The sequence below is a fragment of the Barbatula barbatula genome (genome assembly GCF_947034865.1).
Source record: "Barbatula barbatula genome assembly, chromosome: 17".
In the NCBI taxonomy this organism is placed as follows: Eukaryota; Metazoa; Chordata; class Actinopteri; order Cypriniformes; family Nemacheilidae; genus Barbatula; species Barbatula barbatula.
Genome location: NC_136780.1, coordinates 8,743,419 through 8,758,861, shown reverse-complemented (window position 1 = coordinate 8,758,861; position 15,443 = coordinate 8,743,419). Strand labels below are relative to the sequence as shown.

The following is a 15,443-nucleotide window of genomic DNA, read 5'->3' as shown; positions in this document are numbered from 1 at the left end:
AAACATTAAGTAAAATATTTGTAATATTCAGAACATGTGACTTGTCTAATTCAACACTAAAAGTGTGGTCACATGTCTATTTAAAGACCAGCTTACACTCTTTTTGTACATTGCACCACCTACTGGTTAATCATCCGCCTCTTTATCAAAGCAGATGAAACGTGCCATCTGTGGTAGGTTTTTCCAATGCCTTCCAGTTATATTCAAGCATCTTGACCCATGTGATGTTTTAATTTACGCGGGACTCATGGAAGTGATGTTTAAAAAGCATCTAGTCTCAATTTGCACAACTCAGGTTTTCATTATGCTCAAACATCTCCTTACAAGTTTTAGAAGCGCTTTGAGGCACAGATTTTGTAATACTCGCTGCCTGCCTCATCAAAGATTGTTCTTTTAAATGCCATGCGTAAACAGTTCCCGGTTACATAACCGTTGCATACAGTATCAATCTGAGAAGTTGGCTGGAGGAACTCCATGCCTGGCTTTCAAGACGACTCGTGTCATTTAATCATGCTCCACAAAGATCGCCCCTGCTTTCCTCAGCTCGCTGTCTCCTTGGTGTGGACGTTTGCAGTTTACGGTTTCATTAAATGTATTCATGGTGCAGTTCCCTTGTAAAAGCCCCTAGGTGGGAGGGGAATTGATGTTGAACTAATGAGAAGCACAGGCTCGTGTGGTACACTCGCGCACACATACAGATGCATGTGTGATGTTCCGCCATGTAGCGCTGAACTCCACTCCAGGTTTTCAAGCCAACCGCAGACCAGAGGCTCTCTAGCAGAAAGATCACATGTAAAGCCTTCCCCTTTGTAGTGGAGGAGCAGAGAGTGACAAGCTATCTCTTGCTCGTAAAAAACACGACGTACCTTTGGAGACTTTGTGGATTTGCACCTCGTTTTTTCGTACAACCTACGAGTGGACGTTGAGGTTTTGATCGTGTGCCGTGGGCTTTTGCTGGGTTTTAAAACAGTTTGCTGTTGAGGAGCGTTGAGTGTGGAGCGGGGCTCGCGCTGGAACAAGAAAGTAAATCTGCTGCTTGTCTGCTTCGCTGGTTATGAATGTTTCTGCCTCCGCTTTTTATTGCTCACATTCTGTGGCTCTTAAAGGAAGAGAAAAGCAGTCGAGCTACACAGACTCCTTTTGTATTACAGCGGTCTGTGTAAACACATTTTATTTCAGGAGTTAACTCTTTGCTTTGGGTTGTTAAAGTGATTTTCTCATGTTTTTAATCGTTGAAGGGTTTGTTTGATAATTGTACATGTTTGTTCGAAAAAAGCAATCATTTACAGATGGATTAACTTGTTTAATTTGAACATTGTTAGCTTAAGTTGTTTATTTGCATTACTGTAAGCAAGCAAAAGGTTTTGTATTTTCCGTACTTTGCACAGGAATGAGGCAGTTGTTAGAGAGCGATTGTTGTGATTCTTTGCAACTTAGTGAAGTTTTAGCTTTGAACTTATTAGGGTTGTACGACCCTAAAATGCATGTCATAAAACGTTCACCAAAATATCAGACGGGCTTCTATTCCTGCATTTGTTGTCATTTCCTGTCATTTTGTCAGCGTAAAAAGCTGTGCTGTTGCTTAGGAGTGTAGTCAACCCGAGCAGAGATTTTCAGATTAAAATCAAAACATGGTTTTCTTGTGGTTGTATTTTATGTGTACTTTACACTGTGACACTGTGTATGCATGAAAGACTAATGTCTGATAAAAAAATTAATTTGTGTTTTGTTTTCCAACAGAAACGGTTCATAAAGGGTTTAAGGCAGTACGGGAAGAACTTTTTCCGGATTCGGAAAGAATTGCTCCCTAATAAAGAGACGGTAAGTCATTTCTTGCGCTTTAAATATTTGTGTTGGTTTTTACTGGGAAACTAAGAGTTTTTATTTTGACCGTGGTCTGTATTGAGGTTGAAGTTGCATTTCAGTAGTTTTGAAAATGGGGAAAGGTATAGAAGGGTTTAAAAGCCATAGCTCACATGTGGACTTGAGTGCATGAATATTAGATTTAGCTAAGCATGTTAGGTGCTTGGATTAGGGCCCTGAGACATGATGTGTTTGGTCAAAACAGAGCCATCACTGTTTATATAACATTATGCAGATTTTGCAATACAGCTACACACCTGATTACCAAATGCTTAGGCACAAGAATAACAAACATAACAGTAGTGTTTTAGAAAAAAAACTTGTAACTTATGTAACTAAACATATTTTATGCTTTAAATCATATCTGAATTTCTGTTAACCTATTTCCTATGCAAATGCACATTTTTAGGCAATTTAAAAGTTATTTCTGCGATGTGCTAAATGTTTCACTTTTACTGAGCACATTTATATTTAAATGATTATATTTCATTTAAAATTCTTGTTTGCATTTTAAAATATCATTCTAATTGTACTTTTTATTTAGTTTGCAGAACTTGATTATTAATGTAAATAGCCATCTTTCACACAGCTGAGCACAAGTATAAGCTCAACAGGAATATAGAGGACAATTACTCAAAAATCTCAGATATTTCTTAGGAATAAGAATTCTCTATTCAAATTAGCATATTACTGTATTTTTTGCCTTTTTTTACATCTTGTGCTTCTTCACCTCTGTAGTACTTTTAAATGTGTAATGTTTTTTTATTGCCTAATACTGCTAAAGAACTAGTCTGCTTTAAATACCTCCACACTGTAACAAAAGCTGAAAATTAAGCAAAACCACTTAACAATTTTTTGTTTTTCTTTGCCTTGCATACCAGTAATGGTTTTAAACATTGTTTTGTCAAAGGTCAGATGTTAGCTTGCTGTCCTCAGTGCTCTGTCAGATAAACTCAAGCACAAGCTCTGGTTAAAAGGTTATGAAGTGTGTGTTTTATGGTGTATTGACCACACTCAATGATTAGTCAATAAAGAAATTAAAGAAGCCGTGGTAAGATCCGTCAGCCTTAATTTACAGCAGCACTTAATAGTTTTGTTTGACTGTCATGCTGAACAGCATGTATTCTGCCTACCATCATCTTCAACTTAAATGACCACATTTTAATTATTAGTACTGTATGACCCTGTACATGAAACAACAAAGAGGAATTCAGGGCAAATAATCATTAACTCTGTAGTGTGTACACACCCAAATACCTGTTTGACAAGCAGATCGTTTCAATTTAGTCTTCAAATGTTACTTAAAGGTTTTATTTGGCCTTGTTTGATTTTTTTTTTACTGTAGATAAATCCTGTACGCATTTGTTTCTTCACAGTTGCAAGGTCCAGTTTTTTTGTAGACTTTCAAGAAATAACAGTTGTTCTATTATGTCAAAGACTAAATTTCATTATTTTTCTGTAACATCCTAAAATGTATTGTGTTATCCGGCATAGCCGGTTAACTAATCTAGGCAGAGATTTTAGAATAATGTGTTTATATTTATAAGCAAGTCCATTTAAATAACCATTTTGCCTATTTAGACTAGTGAATATACATTCATTCATGTACGTTTACAGGCTGCCCTCTAAATATTGGACGGAAAGAGGAATGCCTGAAGCACGGCAGTTTTGCTGAAGGACCGGATTGAAGGGTTATTTTAATATACACTATGAAAAGCGAGTGTTCTCATATAACTAAAAAGCCCCACTTTGCCTTACATTAAAGTCGCAAAGAAGCCGGCTCTCCGTACAAATCAATGCCCTAAGGAAAGCTTGATTTATTTTCTCTACAAGCCTTCTGCGCTCTTTCTTGTTTAGAGTGCTAGATTTTGTAACCGGGAGAATAAGGAGATTTCTATATTTCATTCCATTTTCATTTTAACTCGAAAACCTAAACGCTTTCCTGTGCAGTTTATTCAGGGTCGTGCTCTCTTTGATATGTCAGGCGGGTTAAGTTACCGGTTTGTTTTTTAAACTCTCCGGCTCATGGCCAGAGCTGTGGAGTGTGATACAGTGCAGCTTTCTGCCTCTCCCTATTTTTTTCCCCTCAGCTCTTATTAGCTGAGTTTCTCATAAAGAGCCGGTGCCAAGGCTAAGAACCCACTGCTGTGCAAACACACCAGGGCTGACTAGCTCTCTGGAATGCTTTATATGAAGGCAAATAAAAGAGGAAGCAGGGGAAGTGGGTGTGTCGTCTTACTGTCTGTACTCTTTTCGCTGCCACCATTTCCTCCACTTGTAAGACAGCGTCATGGAATCATTCGGTGAAAGTTCCCAAATAAAGGCGCCGCGACGGGTCTACAGATCACAGATAACGGTGTATACCTTTTAATGGCCTCACGGTTCTGTCCGTGTGGTGTTCTGGAAGGATTCTCTCTAGATGGCTGTAAAAGTAGTGAAATCTTGTTTGGCGACGTCACATTTGAGCTAGAAAAACCCTTTAAACCTGACATGTTGATCAGGTCTTTTATCATCCTGAAGAGTTTATTTTGTGATAATGACCGACTGACTATCCTGCTTATCAGATAGCTAATCACCCAAAAAATAAATAAATATGATTTTTTATTTATTTAAAATAAATGTAAAAAAAGGATTTTCTCTTTGCCAGGTAGACCCTCTGTTTCAGGGGGTCGCAGACTTGCTGGTCCCACTCCAAAGCTTGATTAAGTTGCACCTGCAAGAACGCAACAGAGAGGAAAATAAAATATTTAAAGAGAAGCCTGTACTGCAGGGACTTATTTACAGAGGACATTTTCCGCTACGCTGGAAAAACAGCCGTTACCATAAAGCAGCTGTATCGCCGGTGTTGCGGGGAGGTGAAGATCCAATTGTGTATGGAGCAGTCCTAGCCTTCGGGCCCTGTAATTTTCAAGCTAAGGTGGCCAAGATGATAGAAATGTTCTCGGCACAAACCTGTAGCAGATGTTTGCCCTGGTGCGATCTGTATAAATGTCAAATTGAATTCATTGCAAAGACATTAGCCCCGCAGCCAGTGCCCTAGAGAAGTGCTAGTGTGATCAGATGTATTCGGGGCCGGGCACTAATTAAAATGGCCAAAACTGGCGGCATGCTCACTGTCCTGCAGCTGTCCAAGCTTGATAAAATGGTCTGCTTGTTTTGGTAAATGATGGTGTTTATGGAAACATCGGAAACGTTGCCCATTCTTAGCCTTTTTTTACGGTTAAGACTCATTCAATAGGCTGTGCAAATACACAAACGATAATATATTAACGTTGCGTGTGTGTGTAGACCGTGCGTGGTGTTCTCTGTATTTTGGGTCTGGCTGTCTGAACAAAGCTGTAGCTGTACAACTTGATCTTTCGGATTAAAGAGATCGACCCCCATCAAAAAGCCTCGCTGCGGCATACGTTCGCCTCCAATGGCTAAAAGCGCTTACAGCAGGGAAACACAACTGCTGATTCCTCTGGTTGTGCCTTGTTGACCTGCGAGAGCACGGCTCGTTCTTTCTTTTCCCACAGAAAGCATCGGCGCAGCAGGGATCTGCTGTCTATTTAACATCCTTTTACACTCTGCTCTATCAGCCAAGGCCATTATAGCACATATTTCTCTCCCATTTGCCTGATTTAACCACAAGGTTGGCCAATTGTGTTGAATGGTGGCAGGTTTTGCAGCGTGGTACTTGGCTTTGTTGGCTTTGGGGCAAGGTTACGGTAATAGACGCCTGCTTTCAATGCGATTTAAATGGCTTTTATTAGACTGCATAATACAACATTTAGTTTGACTGTCTATGAGAATTTAAGTTGATGTAAAATTTATCATAAAGACAATTTAAATAATATAGAGGTATTGAATAAAATCTCTTCAATCTGGTTGTTTGTAATGGTTTTATTTTTGATTTATAGTACCATTGCATATGCTTGTAGTATGATAGGTACGTAACAGTTCTTCTAGAAGTTGCAACTTTAATGTGATAGTTCCCCCCAAAATTAAAATGGTTTCTCTCGACCTGCAAGTACACAGGAACCGTTGCTCCCATGAAAGCACACCAGCCAACTCCTCTAATTAATGTTTACAGCTGCACATCGCATGTTTGCACCTTCTGACCAAATGTTCTTGTGTTAAAAACATTGTTTAACCAAGCAAACGCTCTTGAGATTTCTTCAGGCAGGGTTGATTCGTCCATTTCTATCTTCCATTTTCTGTCTCGCTCCCTCTCTCTCCCCCTCGCTGCCCTCCCTTGCATTCTCTGCCGCTATCCTTCCCCTATATTTGCCAGCTACAGCCTTAACTGTTTGGCTCGCTGTCAAAGCAGGGGCCTTTTGTGGCTTCGTCACAAATCTGCCAGGAAAAACAGAAACCATCTGTTCAAGTCCAGGCCTGAGTGTGGATGAGTGTATAAATATAGGAGTTTAGGCCTTGCACCCGTCCTACACAGAGAAACACAAGTAGAAAGTCCAGATATGACATCCTAATCGCAATAATAAGAAGCTAAATCTGCTGGAAATTACACAGCCATGTACATACACGCCCACATTTCTTGCTGTTGACGGGTTCTTGAGGCATTCTAAAGCGTTTTCCTGTGCCACGATAGGAGGTAAGCCCCTTCCTTGTCAGATAATCCACCCTCCAGAAATAAACTGCAGATAGAAGCAAACTGAAACGTCTCATAATTTCAAGCTTACGTCGTCGGTATCTCTTGCTCCCTGGCACACGCTCTTCTTTTCTGCTTGGAGATTCAGGGCTAATGGAGGAAATTCCACACGCGCAGTACTTTATGCATTCACCCTGGCTCTAGGGGGACAAGCTATTTGTGAAAATGTATGTGTTTTAGTTAAGTGTTTTTATGTGCTACAAAAATCTAAGAGGGCATGTGTAACACACAAAATGGTGGAAACAATGCCTAGCTTGCAACACAAATAATATTTTATTAGCGGAAAGTCCTACAGTTTAGAGCACAAAGGGAACAGGAAATAAAATACTCATCCGTTTAGTGTACTACAAAATACAATGTGAAAATCTGACATTTTAAAGCCTGAAGGTTTTGAGCAAAATCCTGTTTTGCTTGCAACAAATCTACCTTGACACACAAACCCCGGCTTTGTTATTCATGCTGTCAGTCTTAGCATTTGACTCGCTATGTGCATCCAGCTTCACAGACCTCAGAAAACAGGAACTCATGGGACACATTTCCTCCCCCACATGTCATCTTTTATTTTGCTTCACAGTAGGACATCTCCCTATATAAAAGACTAATAGCATCTTCCTTGCCTGTCCTGTGTTTACGTGCAGCACCTTGAAACATATTGCTTTTTTTTATCTGCCGTGTACAAACCATTCTCGTCTCGTCAAATAGAATGGGCAGCGCTGGAACGGGTGAGGGATGAAGAACTTAGCGCAGCCCCTCCATGCTTCTAATCAAATCATATTTCCTCCACCATCTCCTCTCCCCAAGCCTGAAAGGGGATTTTTCTATAGCTCTCCCTCGCCCAGTTATCGCCTGAGGAAAATTTGTCATCATCACAGATGATCCTCTCAAAACATTTCATCACTTTTTTGATCCTCGTTCCCTACTCTACATACTGCACCAGCAGATTGCATTTCACATCACCGCGTTGTCGTCAGCCTGTGGATGTCGGCTTTTCCCAAACCTTGACACCTGTCTTGATAGCATGTGGACTAAATTACTTTTGAATGGCCACTGCAATTCTTTTCCCGTGTTATTACACAGAGCCTGGATGAAATTTTTGCCAGCCTTTCTTCCAGGATGTTTAAGAACTATGAAGTGCTCCAGCAAAATGGAGGGCTAAAATGACCTTTTCTTTTTATCTCCGGTAGGATTAAGTTGAGGTCTCATGCTTCAAAGCTCACATCAAATGGAGAGAGGGAAAATAAAAAAGCATCGGGGCAACTATGAGTAAAGGAGGGCTGGGTGGGATACGGTGAACAGTCATTAGGCTGTAAAGAAAGCCAGCCTGCTGTCCTGCTGAATAGTTTTGATCTGCACATTTCAATTAAATTTCACATCATGACGCCTGCCATCCTTGGCCTGCACCTGCGCCCTGGACGACCGGCCAACAGCCTTTCACAGTAACACATTCCCCTCATCATATCACGTAAATAACTCACAGGAGCTTATTATTCTAAATAGTTATCGAAAGTCATTAACTCTTATGTGTTTTTTCAAATAAGAGTAGATAACATGCTGCTTTTAAATCGTGCCAATAAACCGAGGTGGCTGGGAAACTTAGTTGAACGTAAGTGATTTGTCAGCCTTGTTTTCCTCATTTGGCAAGCGTTTCTACCACCCACAAGTAATTGATGTAATTGCGATAATTGATATTCTTTCTACGTACATCCATTGGGCTGCTTAAAGTGGAAGCTGCTGGTTGTGCTGCTGATCAGTAAATTCAACTCGGATGCATCTGGAAGCATTTAGTAAATTCTATGCAACTCCTTTACCGCCAGCCCAAGTGTGCTTTTTGGCAATGTGTGCTTTGTCTGTTTTCACTTTATCTCTCCAAGCATATATCATCCCCAACAATATTTTATAGCTATTCAGTGGATTTAAGTATTAAAGCGTAAAGCATTGAGGTTGGTATGCCTTCTAAAGCAAAGTGATGCTGTACCTAAATGGCTGGTGAAAAGTGGCAGGCAAAGCCTTTAAGAAGCTGTAAGTGCCAGACTTATCTCCTGAGTTTATCCATGTCAGACATGTTAGCTTAGCAGACCAGCTTGACTACCTTTTCTTTCAAGCTCAAGTATTTCATATACTGTCATATATGCATGCATTTAAAACTAATGTATCTAGTGTAAAATTCTCTCAAGTCATAAAATTGTCTATGAATTGTCTGATAGGATTCAAAGTTTAAGTGTCCCTGCCAAGAATAGTTTCTAGTGTTTGCTGTAATGCTGTTAATGTGCTGGGTAGAGCAACGTTTTAATGACCAATTGATGTCAAGAAAAACAAGTGAAGCAAAGAGAGAAAGCAGTCAATACGCATTAAAGACCCTCGAGCCCCATTTTCCCCAAGTGTAACAGACCCTGACAAAACCCATGACTGTCCTGTTCACTGCTTCCCCACCAGACAACAGTTTTAAGGCATGTGTATTATTTTGAGCGTGGCCGGAAAGCGACAGTTAATTTGCACAGGCTGCCTCAGCAAAGCGTCTTCTGATCCATGATTGCATGTGTTAATGTTTCAGTAGGGTATTGATTTCCTGGCTGGCTTTTGTGCTCGGGATATGCCGTACTCCCTGGCAAGCGCGCCATCTGAATGTTTGATTAAAGTTCAATTGACTCTTCTAGCGCAGGGGCTTGGAGCCATTTCACTCCCTATTTGTAGCGCCAAAGCTCTCCCTGACATGTTCTTTTGTTTCCATTCAAGCGTCTGCCACCCAGGCAGCCACCAATGTACTGATCCTAATATCCCAACATTCAGAGAGCTTCACCGCCTAATCCTGGGACAGACACGGCCGCAGCACAACAAGCTGGCTTGCTGGTAAACCCGGCATGGAGTCTTTGTCCGGGTCCGTGCGCTCCCACGCTGAGTCATCTGCCTCCCCACTCGATCTCTATCGGTCATCAAAACTAAACCGGTTTCATCAGCCGGCTGCTGAGAAACGTTCAGTGTAGCTGCACTTGTCAGTTTGACATTTGAAGTCGTATTTATTTAGTACGACTATCAAAACAAAATGTTGTCATGTACTTTAATCCGATTTACTGATACGATTCGTTGAACTAAACACCAAAACGCTTTATACTTGTGTTAGCCGAAGACTGTTTGACTGGTCTTAAAAGATGTTCTCATGTTTCCTATCTCACAGGGGGAGTTGATTACCTTTTACTATTATTGGAAGAAAACCCCAGAGGCTGCGAGCTGCAGAGCCCACCGCAGGCACCGCAGACAGCCTGTCTTCCGTCGGATCAAGACCCGAACTGCCTCCACCCCCGTCAACACACCCTCCCGCCCACCTTCCAGCGAGTTCCGTAAGTGCAGTCTGCCCGTTTTTCCTAAAGATAGTGAACAGACACTCTCATGGCTAAACATGACTTCCCTGAAACTCCCAGGACTAATATGGCTTTCCAGAGCACATATCCCCCTCTGTTATTCTTCAAAGTAAACAGCTGAAATCTCATATGCGATAAGAGACAGAACAGAGGAGGGATCAACCTAATTATGTGTACTGTACTTGTCTCCTCAAAGCAATACTGATAATGTATTAATAAGTGTAGCAGGCTTCTGTTATGTCTTACTGATATAGTCGTCTAACAGGCTGTAGATATGAATAATGTTACATTAATAACCAGTGTATGTTTCTTATCCAGTGGACTTGAGTTCGGCCAGTGAAGATGACTTTGACAGCGAGGACAGTGAGCAGGAACTGAAGGGCTACGCTTGCCGCCACTGTTTCACTACCAGTGAGTGTTTTCAAAATTCCATCCTATAGCTTTTGTGAGGATATATGTGTTATTATGATTTCTTCTAGTCTGAAGCTGAAAGAAAAAGAAAAGTCAATTTTCGAATTGATGGCAGCTCAGAGATTTTAAACATTAGATCGGACACACCAATATTTTAAAATTTTCCTCTGAAATGGCTCTAGGGGTTTCCTTGGACTACCAGCCAGAATAAGATGCAGAATAATCAAACATATAAAATTGGGAGCATGCACCCTTAGGGCTTGTTTAGATTATAAATATTAGTTTTTCTGCTGTGCTTTAGATATTAACCTGATACAATAATATCATAACAGATGAACACTGCAAATCAAAACATATGATATAGTATAATAGTCTCTATGCATGGTCGCGTCCACGTTTTGTCTCAGTCCTTGTTACATCCGGCTCACATGGTGTCCATAGTGGTGTTAATTTCATTAACGAAAATAATAAAGGAAAATATTTGTCAACACCGAAGACTAGACGATGACGAGACTAAAAGTAAGCCCTTAACATGACAACTAAGACTATCAGCACACAATATCATTGAAATGTGTGAAAAATTATGAGACTAAAAGGCAGTTATAAAATAAAAACTTGCACAAAAACTGATGCAAGATAAATATTACAGATTTTTGTTCGAGCCTCTGCTGTGCGAGCGTTCATGTTTGCAGTTGCCAGATTTCATCAGTTCAGATCCCCCAAACAGGGATTTCCACTACATTGTTTTTTTGCGATTGTGGTTTCTGAATAAAGATATTCCGCCTCGAGAAACCTGTGAATCCGTACGCTAGTATTTTGCAGGAGAACTTAACTGAGAGGTTGGATGTCTATGAATCCTATGCACTTATATTATAAATTTTAGCAAAGTAATTATTTTCATAATTTTAACCATTACACAGCATGACGAAAATGTGACCTAAGTTTGCATTGACTAAAACGAGACGAAAATGCATGGACATTTAGTCGACTAAACTTGACCAAACAAAAACAGGACATGGATGACTACATAAGAGAATAACTAAAAAGTATATTTATCGTGAGACTAAAACTAAGACTAAAATAAAAAAAGCTGACAAAATTAACACTAGTCCGTAGGGAACAATGACCTTTTCACTGAAGATGCACATAGGACTACGGTCAACAAGGTGAATCAAATTATTCAAGCACTACATCATACTTCGACAACCAAAAAGCGGAAAGGCTTCAGGCTATCGGTTTCAAGCTACATTCACAAATATGATAAAAACCAAGTAAACCTTTGCACGCACTTGAGGCTTTATTGTAGAGGCACTCAACAATGCTCAGCTGTAGTGCTGTCGGTTTGCTTAATTCTTTTTGTAAACATATCCTTACCCTAGTTCACATACTGCTGTGTTAGTGCAACATTTAATAAGTTGAACTCAGCCGAATCTAAATCGTGTTTACAGCCTCCAAGGACTGGCACCACGGGGGTCGCGAGAACATCCTGCTGTGCACGGACTGCAGAATTCATTTTAAGAAGTACGGAGAACTGCCCCCCATCGAGAAGCCTGTAGACCCGCCACCGTTTATGTTTAAACCCGTCAAAGAGGAAGAGGATGGACTCAGTGGGAAGCATAGCATGAGGACTCGACGGAACCGCGGCTCAGTAAGTCCAAACCACCAACGATTTTAACCTTTTTTTAGTTTTTGTAATGAGACTAAGTTAATTTTGCACCGTTAGCCATTTGTTACATCAGATGTTGTCTCGATTGGTTCAGATGTCAACGCTACGAAGTGGCCGCAAGAAGCAAACCTCCAGCCCTGATGGCAGAGCCTCACCGACCAATGAGGACCTGCGCTCCAGCGGGCGTACCTCACCTAGTGCAGCCAGCACCTCCAGCACAGACAGCAAGACTGACTCCATGAAGAAACCCAGCAAGGTATGAGTCATTACAAAAGCCCTCACAACACATGTGCACAGACTAGAGCATCAAAGCTAACTTATATTTGACATTATTTCATAACAGAAGATAAAGGAAGAGGCGCCATCGCCTATGAAGAGTGCCAAACGTCAGAGAGAGAAAGGAGCATCTGACACGGAGGAGTCGGAGAGGGCAAACGCAAAGAAATCTAAAACGCAGGTAAGCAGAGGATTGTGTTAAAATGTATTGCCAAGTAACATCTTGGAAAGATTTTGTTTTACATTTTATACTACCTTTACAGTTATAATTCTGATATATGGTTTTTGAAATGTTTTGTTTGGTTGTGACTAGGGTTGGGAATGGTAAGAGATTTTCTGATTCCGGTTTCAGTTTTGCCTAATGATTCCTGGTTCTGGTTTCATTTCAATTAACTGTTAAATTAACTGTTATTACTTTTTAACTATATTATCTGAATTGAATGGAGTGTTGCTGTAAGGTAGTAAGTCATGTTGAGTAATGCTAGTCCATCAATCATATGTGCCTCAAAGTTGATGTTTTTACACCCTAACTATACACAGTAACATTATGCTTTTCAAGCAGGAATACACTGGTCGGCCAAATAGTCCCTTGAATGCAAAGACACTTTCATTTCCCTAAATTAATGAAATATTAAAAAGTGATCTGTCATGATTATAATCATGTATACATACACTCCATAAAGCCCCTATTTTACAAATAATACACGGTGCAGCGTTTCTGTTTGGTTTGTGACCATTCTCACAGCGCTTGGTCACTCATTGCACCAGAACCTTTTCGGAAATGTATAAATTGGTCATGGTTTCGTTTCTTTTTAAATAACTGAATAAGAGCCAGTTCTTGGTTCCCAACCCTAGTTGTGATTGTCCCATTTATTAATGTAATGTAATTAATTGAAGTGTAGCGGTGTGTTTGTTTTCGGAAGAACTCTTAAATATCAAACATTATCCCACAGGAGCTGAGTCGGCCAAATTCGCCCTCCGAGTGTGAAGGAGAAGGCGAAGGGGAGAGCTCTGATGGTCGCAGCGTGAATGACGAGGGCAGCAGTGATCCTAAGGATATTGACCAGGACAACCGTAGCTCCTCCCCTAGCATTCCCAGCCCACGTGATAACGAAAGCGACTCAGACTCCTCTGCACAGCAGCAGATCCTCCAGGGCCAACATCCTCCGGTCATCCAGTGTCAAACAGGAGCTCCACCCCCTGCCCCACCTTCATCAGCTGCAGCATCAACATCACCCACCTCAGGCACCCCTTTACAGCCATCCCCCTCAATCCCCCCCACCTCCTCCATGCCACCTCAGCAGATTCCTCCATCAGGTCCACTCGCCCTCATCCAGTCAGGGGTGCAGCGGCTACCCTCGCCCCATTCCCCTCTGCAGGGCATGCCTCAGCCCCCACCCCCCACTCAGTCAGGGCCTCATTCCCTGCAGCCTCCACTACACGGCCCCATGCCGCCCATGGGGCACCCTCTGCAGGCAGGGCCATTGCACATGCCTCATCCTCACGCTTTACCCCCTCAGCCATTCCCAATGGGTCAGTCTCAGGTGCCCCCTTCACCCCTTTCGGGTCAGACATTGGCCTCCCCCTTGACGCAACAACGACCTCACACACCCCCATCCCAATCTCAGACCTCCTCACAGAGTGGCAACCAGCCTCCCAGAGAGCAGCCATTACCGCCCGCGCCATTGCCGATGCCTCACATCAAACCACCGCCAACCACCCCTATCCCACAGATGCCAAACCCTCAATCACACAAGCATTCAAACCACCCTCCGTTCCCACAAATGCCTTCCAACCTGCCCCCACCGCCAGCCTTAAAGCCCCTCAGCTCTCTATCCACGCACCACCCACCCTCCGCCCATCCGCCTCCGCTTCAACTCATGTCGCAAAACCAGCAACTACAGCCACCTCCAGTGCAGCCTCCAGTACTCACCCAATCCCAAAACCTGCCGGCTACGGGAAGTCAGGTGCCCCCTCCGGCTCCTCCTCTTCCTTCCTCCTCATCTCACTCAACGCCATCTCAACCCCCTTTCCCTCCCCACCCCTTCATGCCAGGCAGCTCGCCCGTCTTATCGCCCTCTACCGTTCCCTCTTCTGTGACGAGCTCAATGTCTACGTTGCAACAGCCACCACCATCCTCCATATCCATGCCTCTGCCTGCGTCGGTCAGCACGCCCTGCCCGGGACCCTCCACTGTGCCACCTGTACAAATTAAAGAGGAGCCTCTAGATGAGACGGAGGAACCAGAAAGTCCTCCACCTCCTCAGAGGAGTCCTTCACCTCCGCCCACCATCGTCAACACTCCCAGTCACGCCAGCCAGTCAGCACGGTATGTTATGCTTGTCTGCACTGTTTCTTTAGCAGTTCGCCTTTAATCTATTGAAGCCAAGGAGACTACGGAGTTCGCTTGGCATACAAAGTAATCTCAACCTCTCTGCAGTCAACAAGCATACAGAGCAGGGTATAGATTAATGACTGTATCCTAGCGGCGAAAGCCTCCCATCAAAACCGATTGTGTATTTGTGCAGCTGTTGTGGCCTTGTCTCACACTTGCTTGCAGTGAATAGCAATAAGCTCACTAATGCACAAAAGGAGCAGCTCATTATGGCACTGGCGAATAAAAAGACTGATCGTATGGCTTTACCGTAGAATAAACAAGAGCACATGCCAGAGGTTATTTATGTTACAAGTAATTGCATTGTCTTTCGAATAGCCTTCGGGAGGATTTCTGCACAAGTTGGGCAGTGTTACATTAAAAATGCCAAATGACTCTGACATGTTAAATTCAGGGGCACCGCTAGGGTGCGTTTATCCCCCTAGTTTACGGTTCCAATCAGCATGATCCCGAAGGGGCCCTCAAAAGTGCGTGGGCCCTTAGAATCGTCCTAGCCTCACCCCATTATGGCGCCACTGGTTAAAATTATTCTCAAACTGTCTGTATAGGTGAAGTAACAATCTCTCTGTCCATCTTGTTTGCAGATTCAACAAGCATCTGGACAGAGGATACAACACATGTGCCAGAACAGACTTCTACTTCACACCTCTTGCCTCATCGAAACTGGCAAAGAAAAGAGAGGAGGTGTTGGAGAAAGCCAAGAGGGAGGCTGAACAGAAAGCACGAGAGGAAAAAGAGATAGAACGGGAGAAGCAAAGAGAGAAAGAGCGGGAGCGAGAAAAGGAAGCAGAGAGATCTGCTGTAAGTTTTGGTTTTGTTATTTTG

General features: G+C 42.4%; 1 protein-coding gene across 4 annotated transcripts in view; it reads left to right on the top strand.

Moving 5' to 3' along the window:
* rerea (arginine-glutamic acid dipeptide (RE) repeats a) overlaps positions 1 to 15,443 on the top strand; it is an 84,058-nt gene that overhangs the window by 64,958 nt on the left and 3,657 nt on the right. For all 4 annotated transcript variants that reach the window (XM_079478524.1, XM_079478523.1, XM_079478525.1 and 1 more), the window contains 8 exons: positions 1,741 to 1,821; positions 9,687 to 9,849; positions 10,189 to 10,281; positions 11,730 to 11,929; positions 12,042 to 12,203; positions 12,291 to 12,404; positions 13,177 to 14,552; positions 15,203 to 15,419. In XM_079478524.1, the coding sequence (XP_079334650.1) occupies positions 1,741 to 1,821; positions 9,687 to 9,849; positions 10,189 to 10,281; positions 11,730 to 11,929; positions 12,042 to 12,203; positions 12,291 to 12,404; positions 13,177 to 14,552; positions 15,203 to 15,419 (2,406 nt within the window). The remainder of the gene's footprint in view (positions 1 to 1,740; positions 1,822 to 9,686; positions 9,850 to 10,188; positions 10,282 to 11,729; positions 11,930 to 12,041; positions 12,204 to 12,290; positions 12,405 to 13,176; positions 14,553 to 15,202; positions 15,420 to 15,443) is intronic.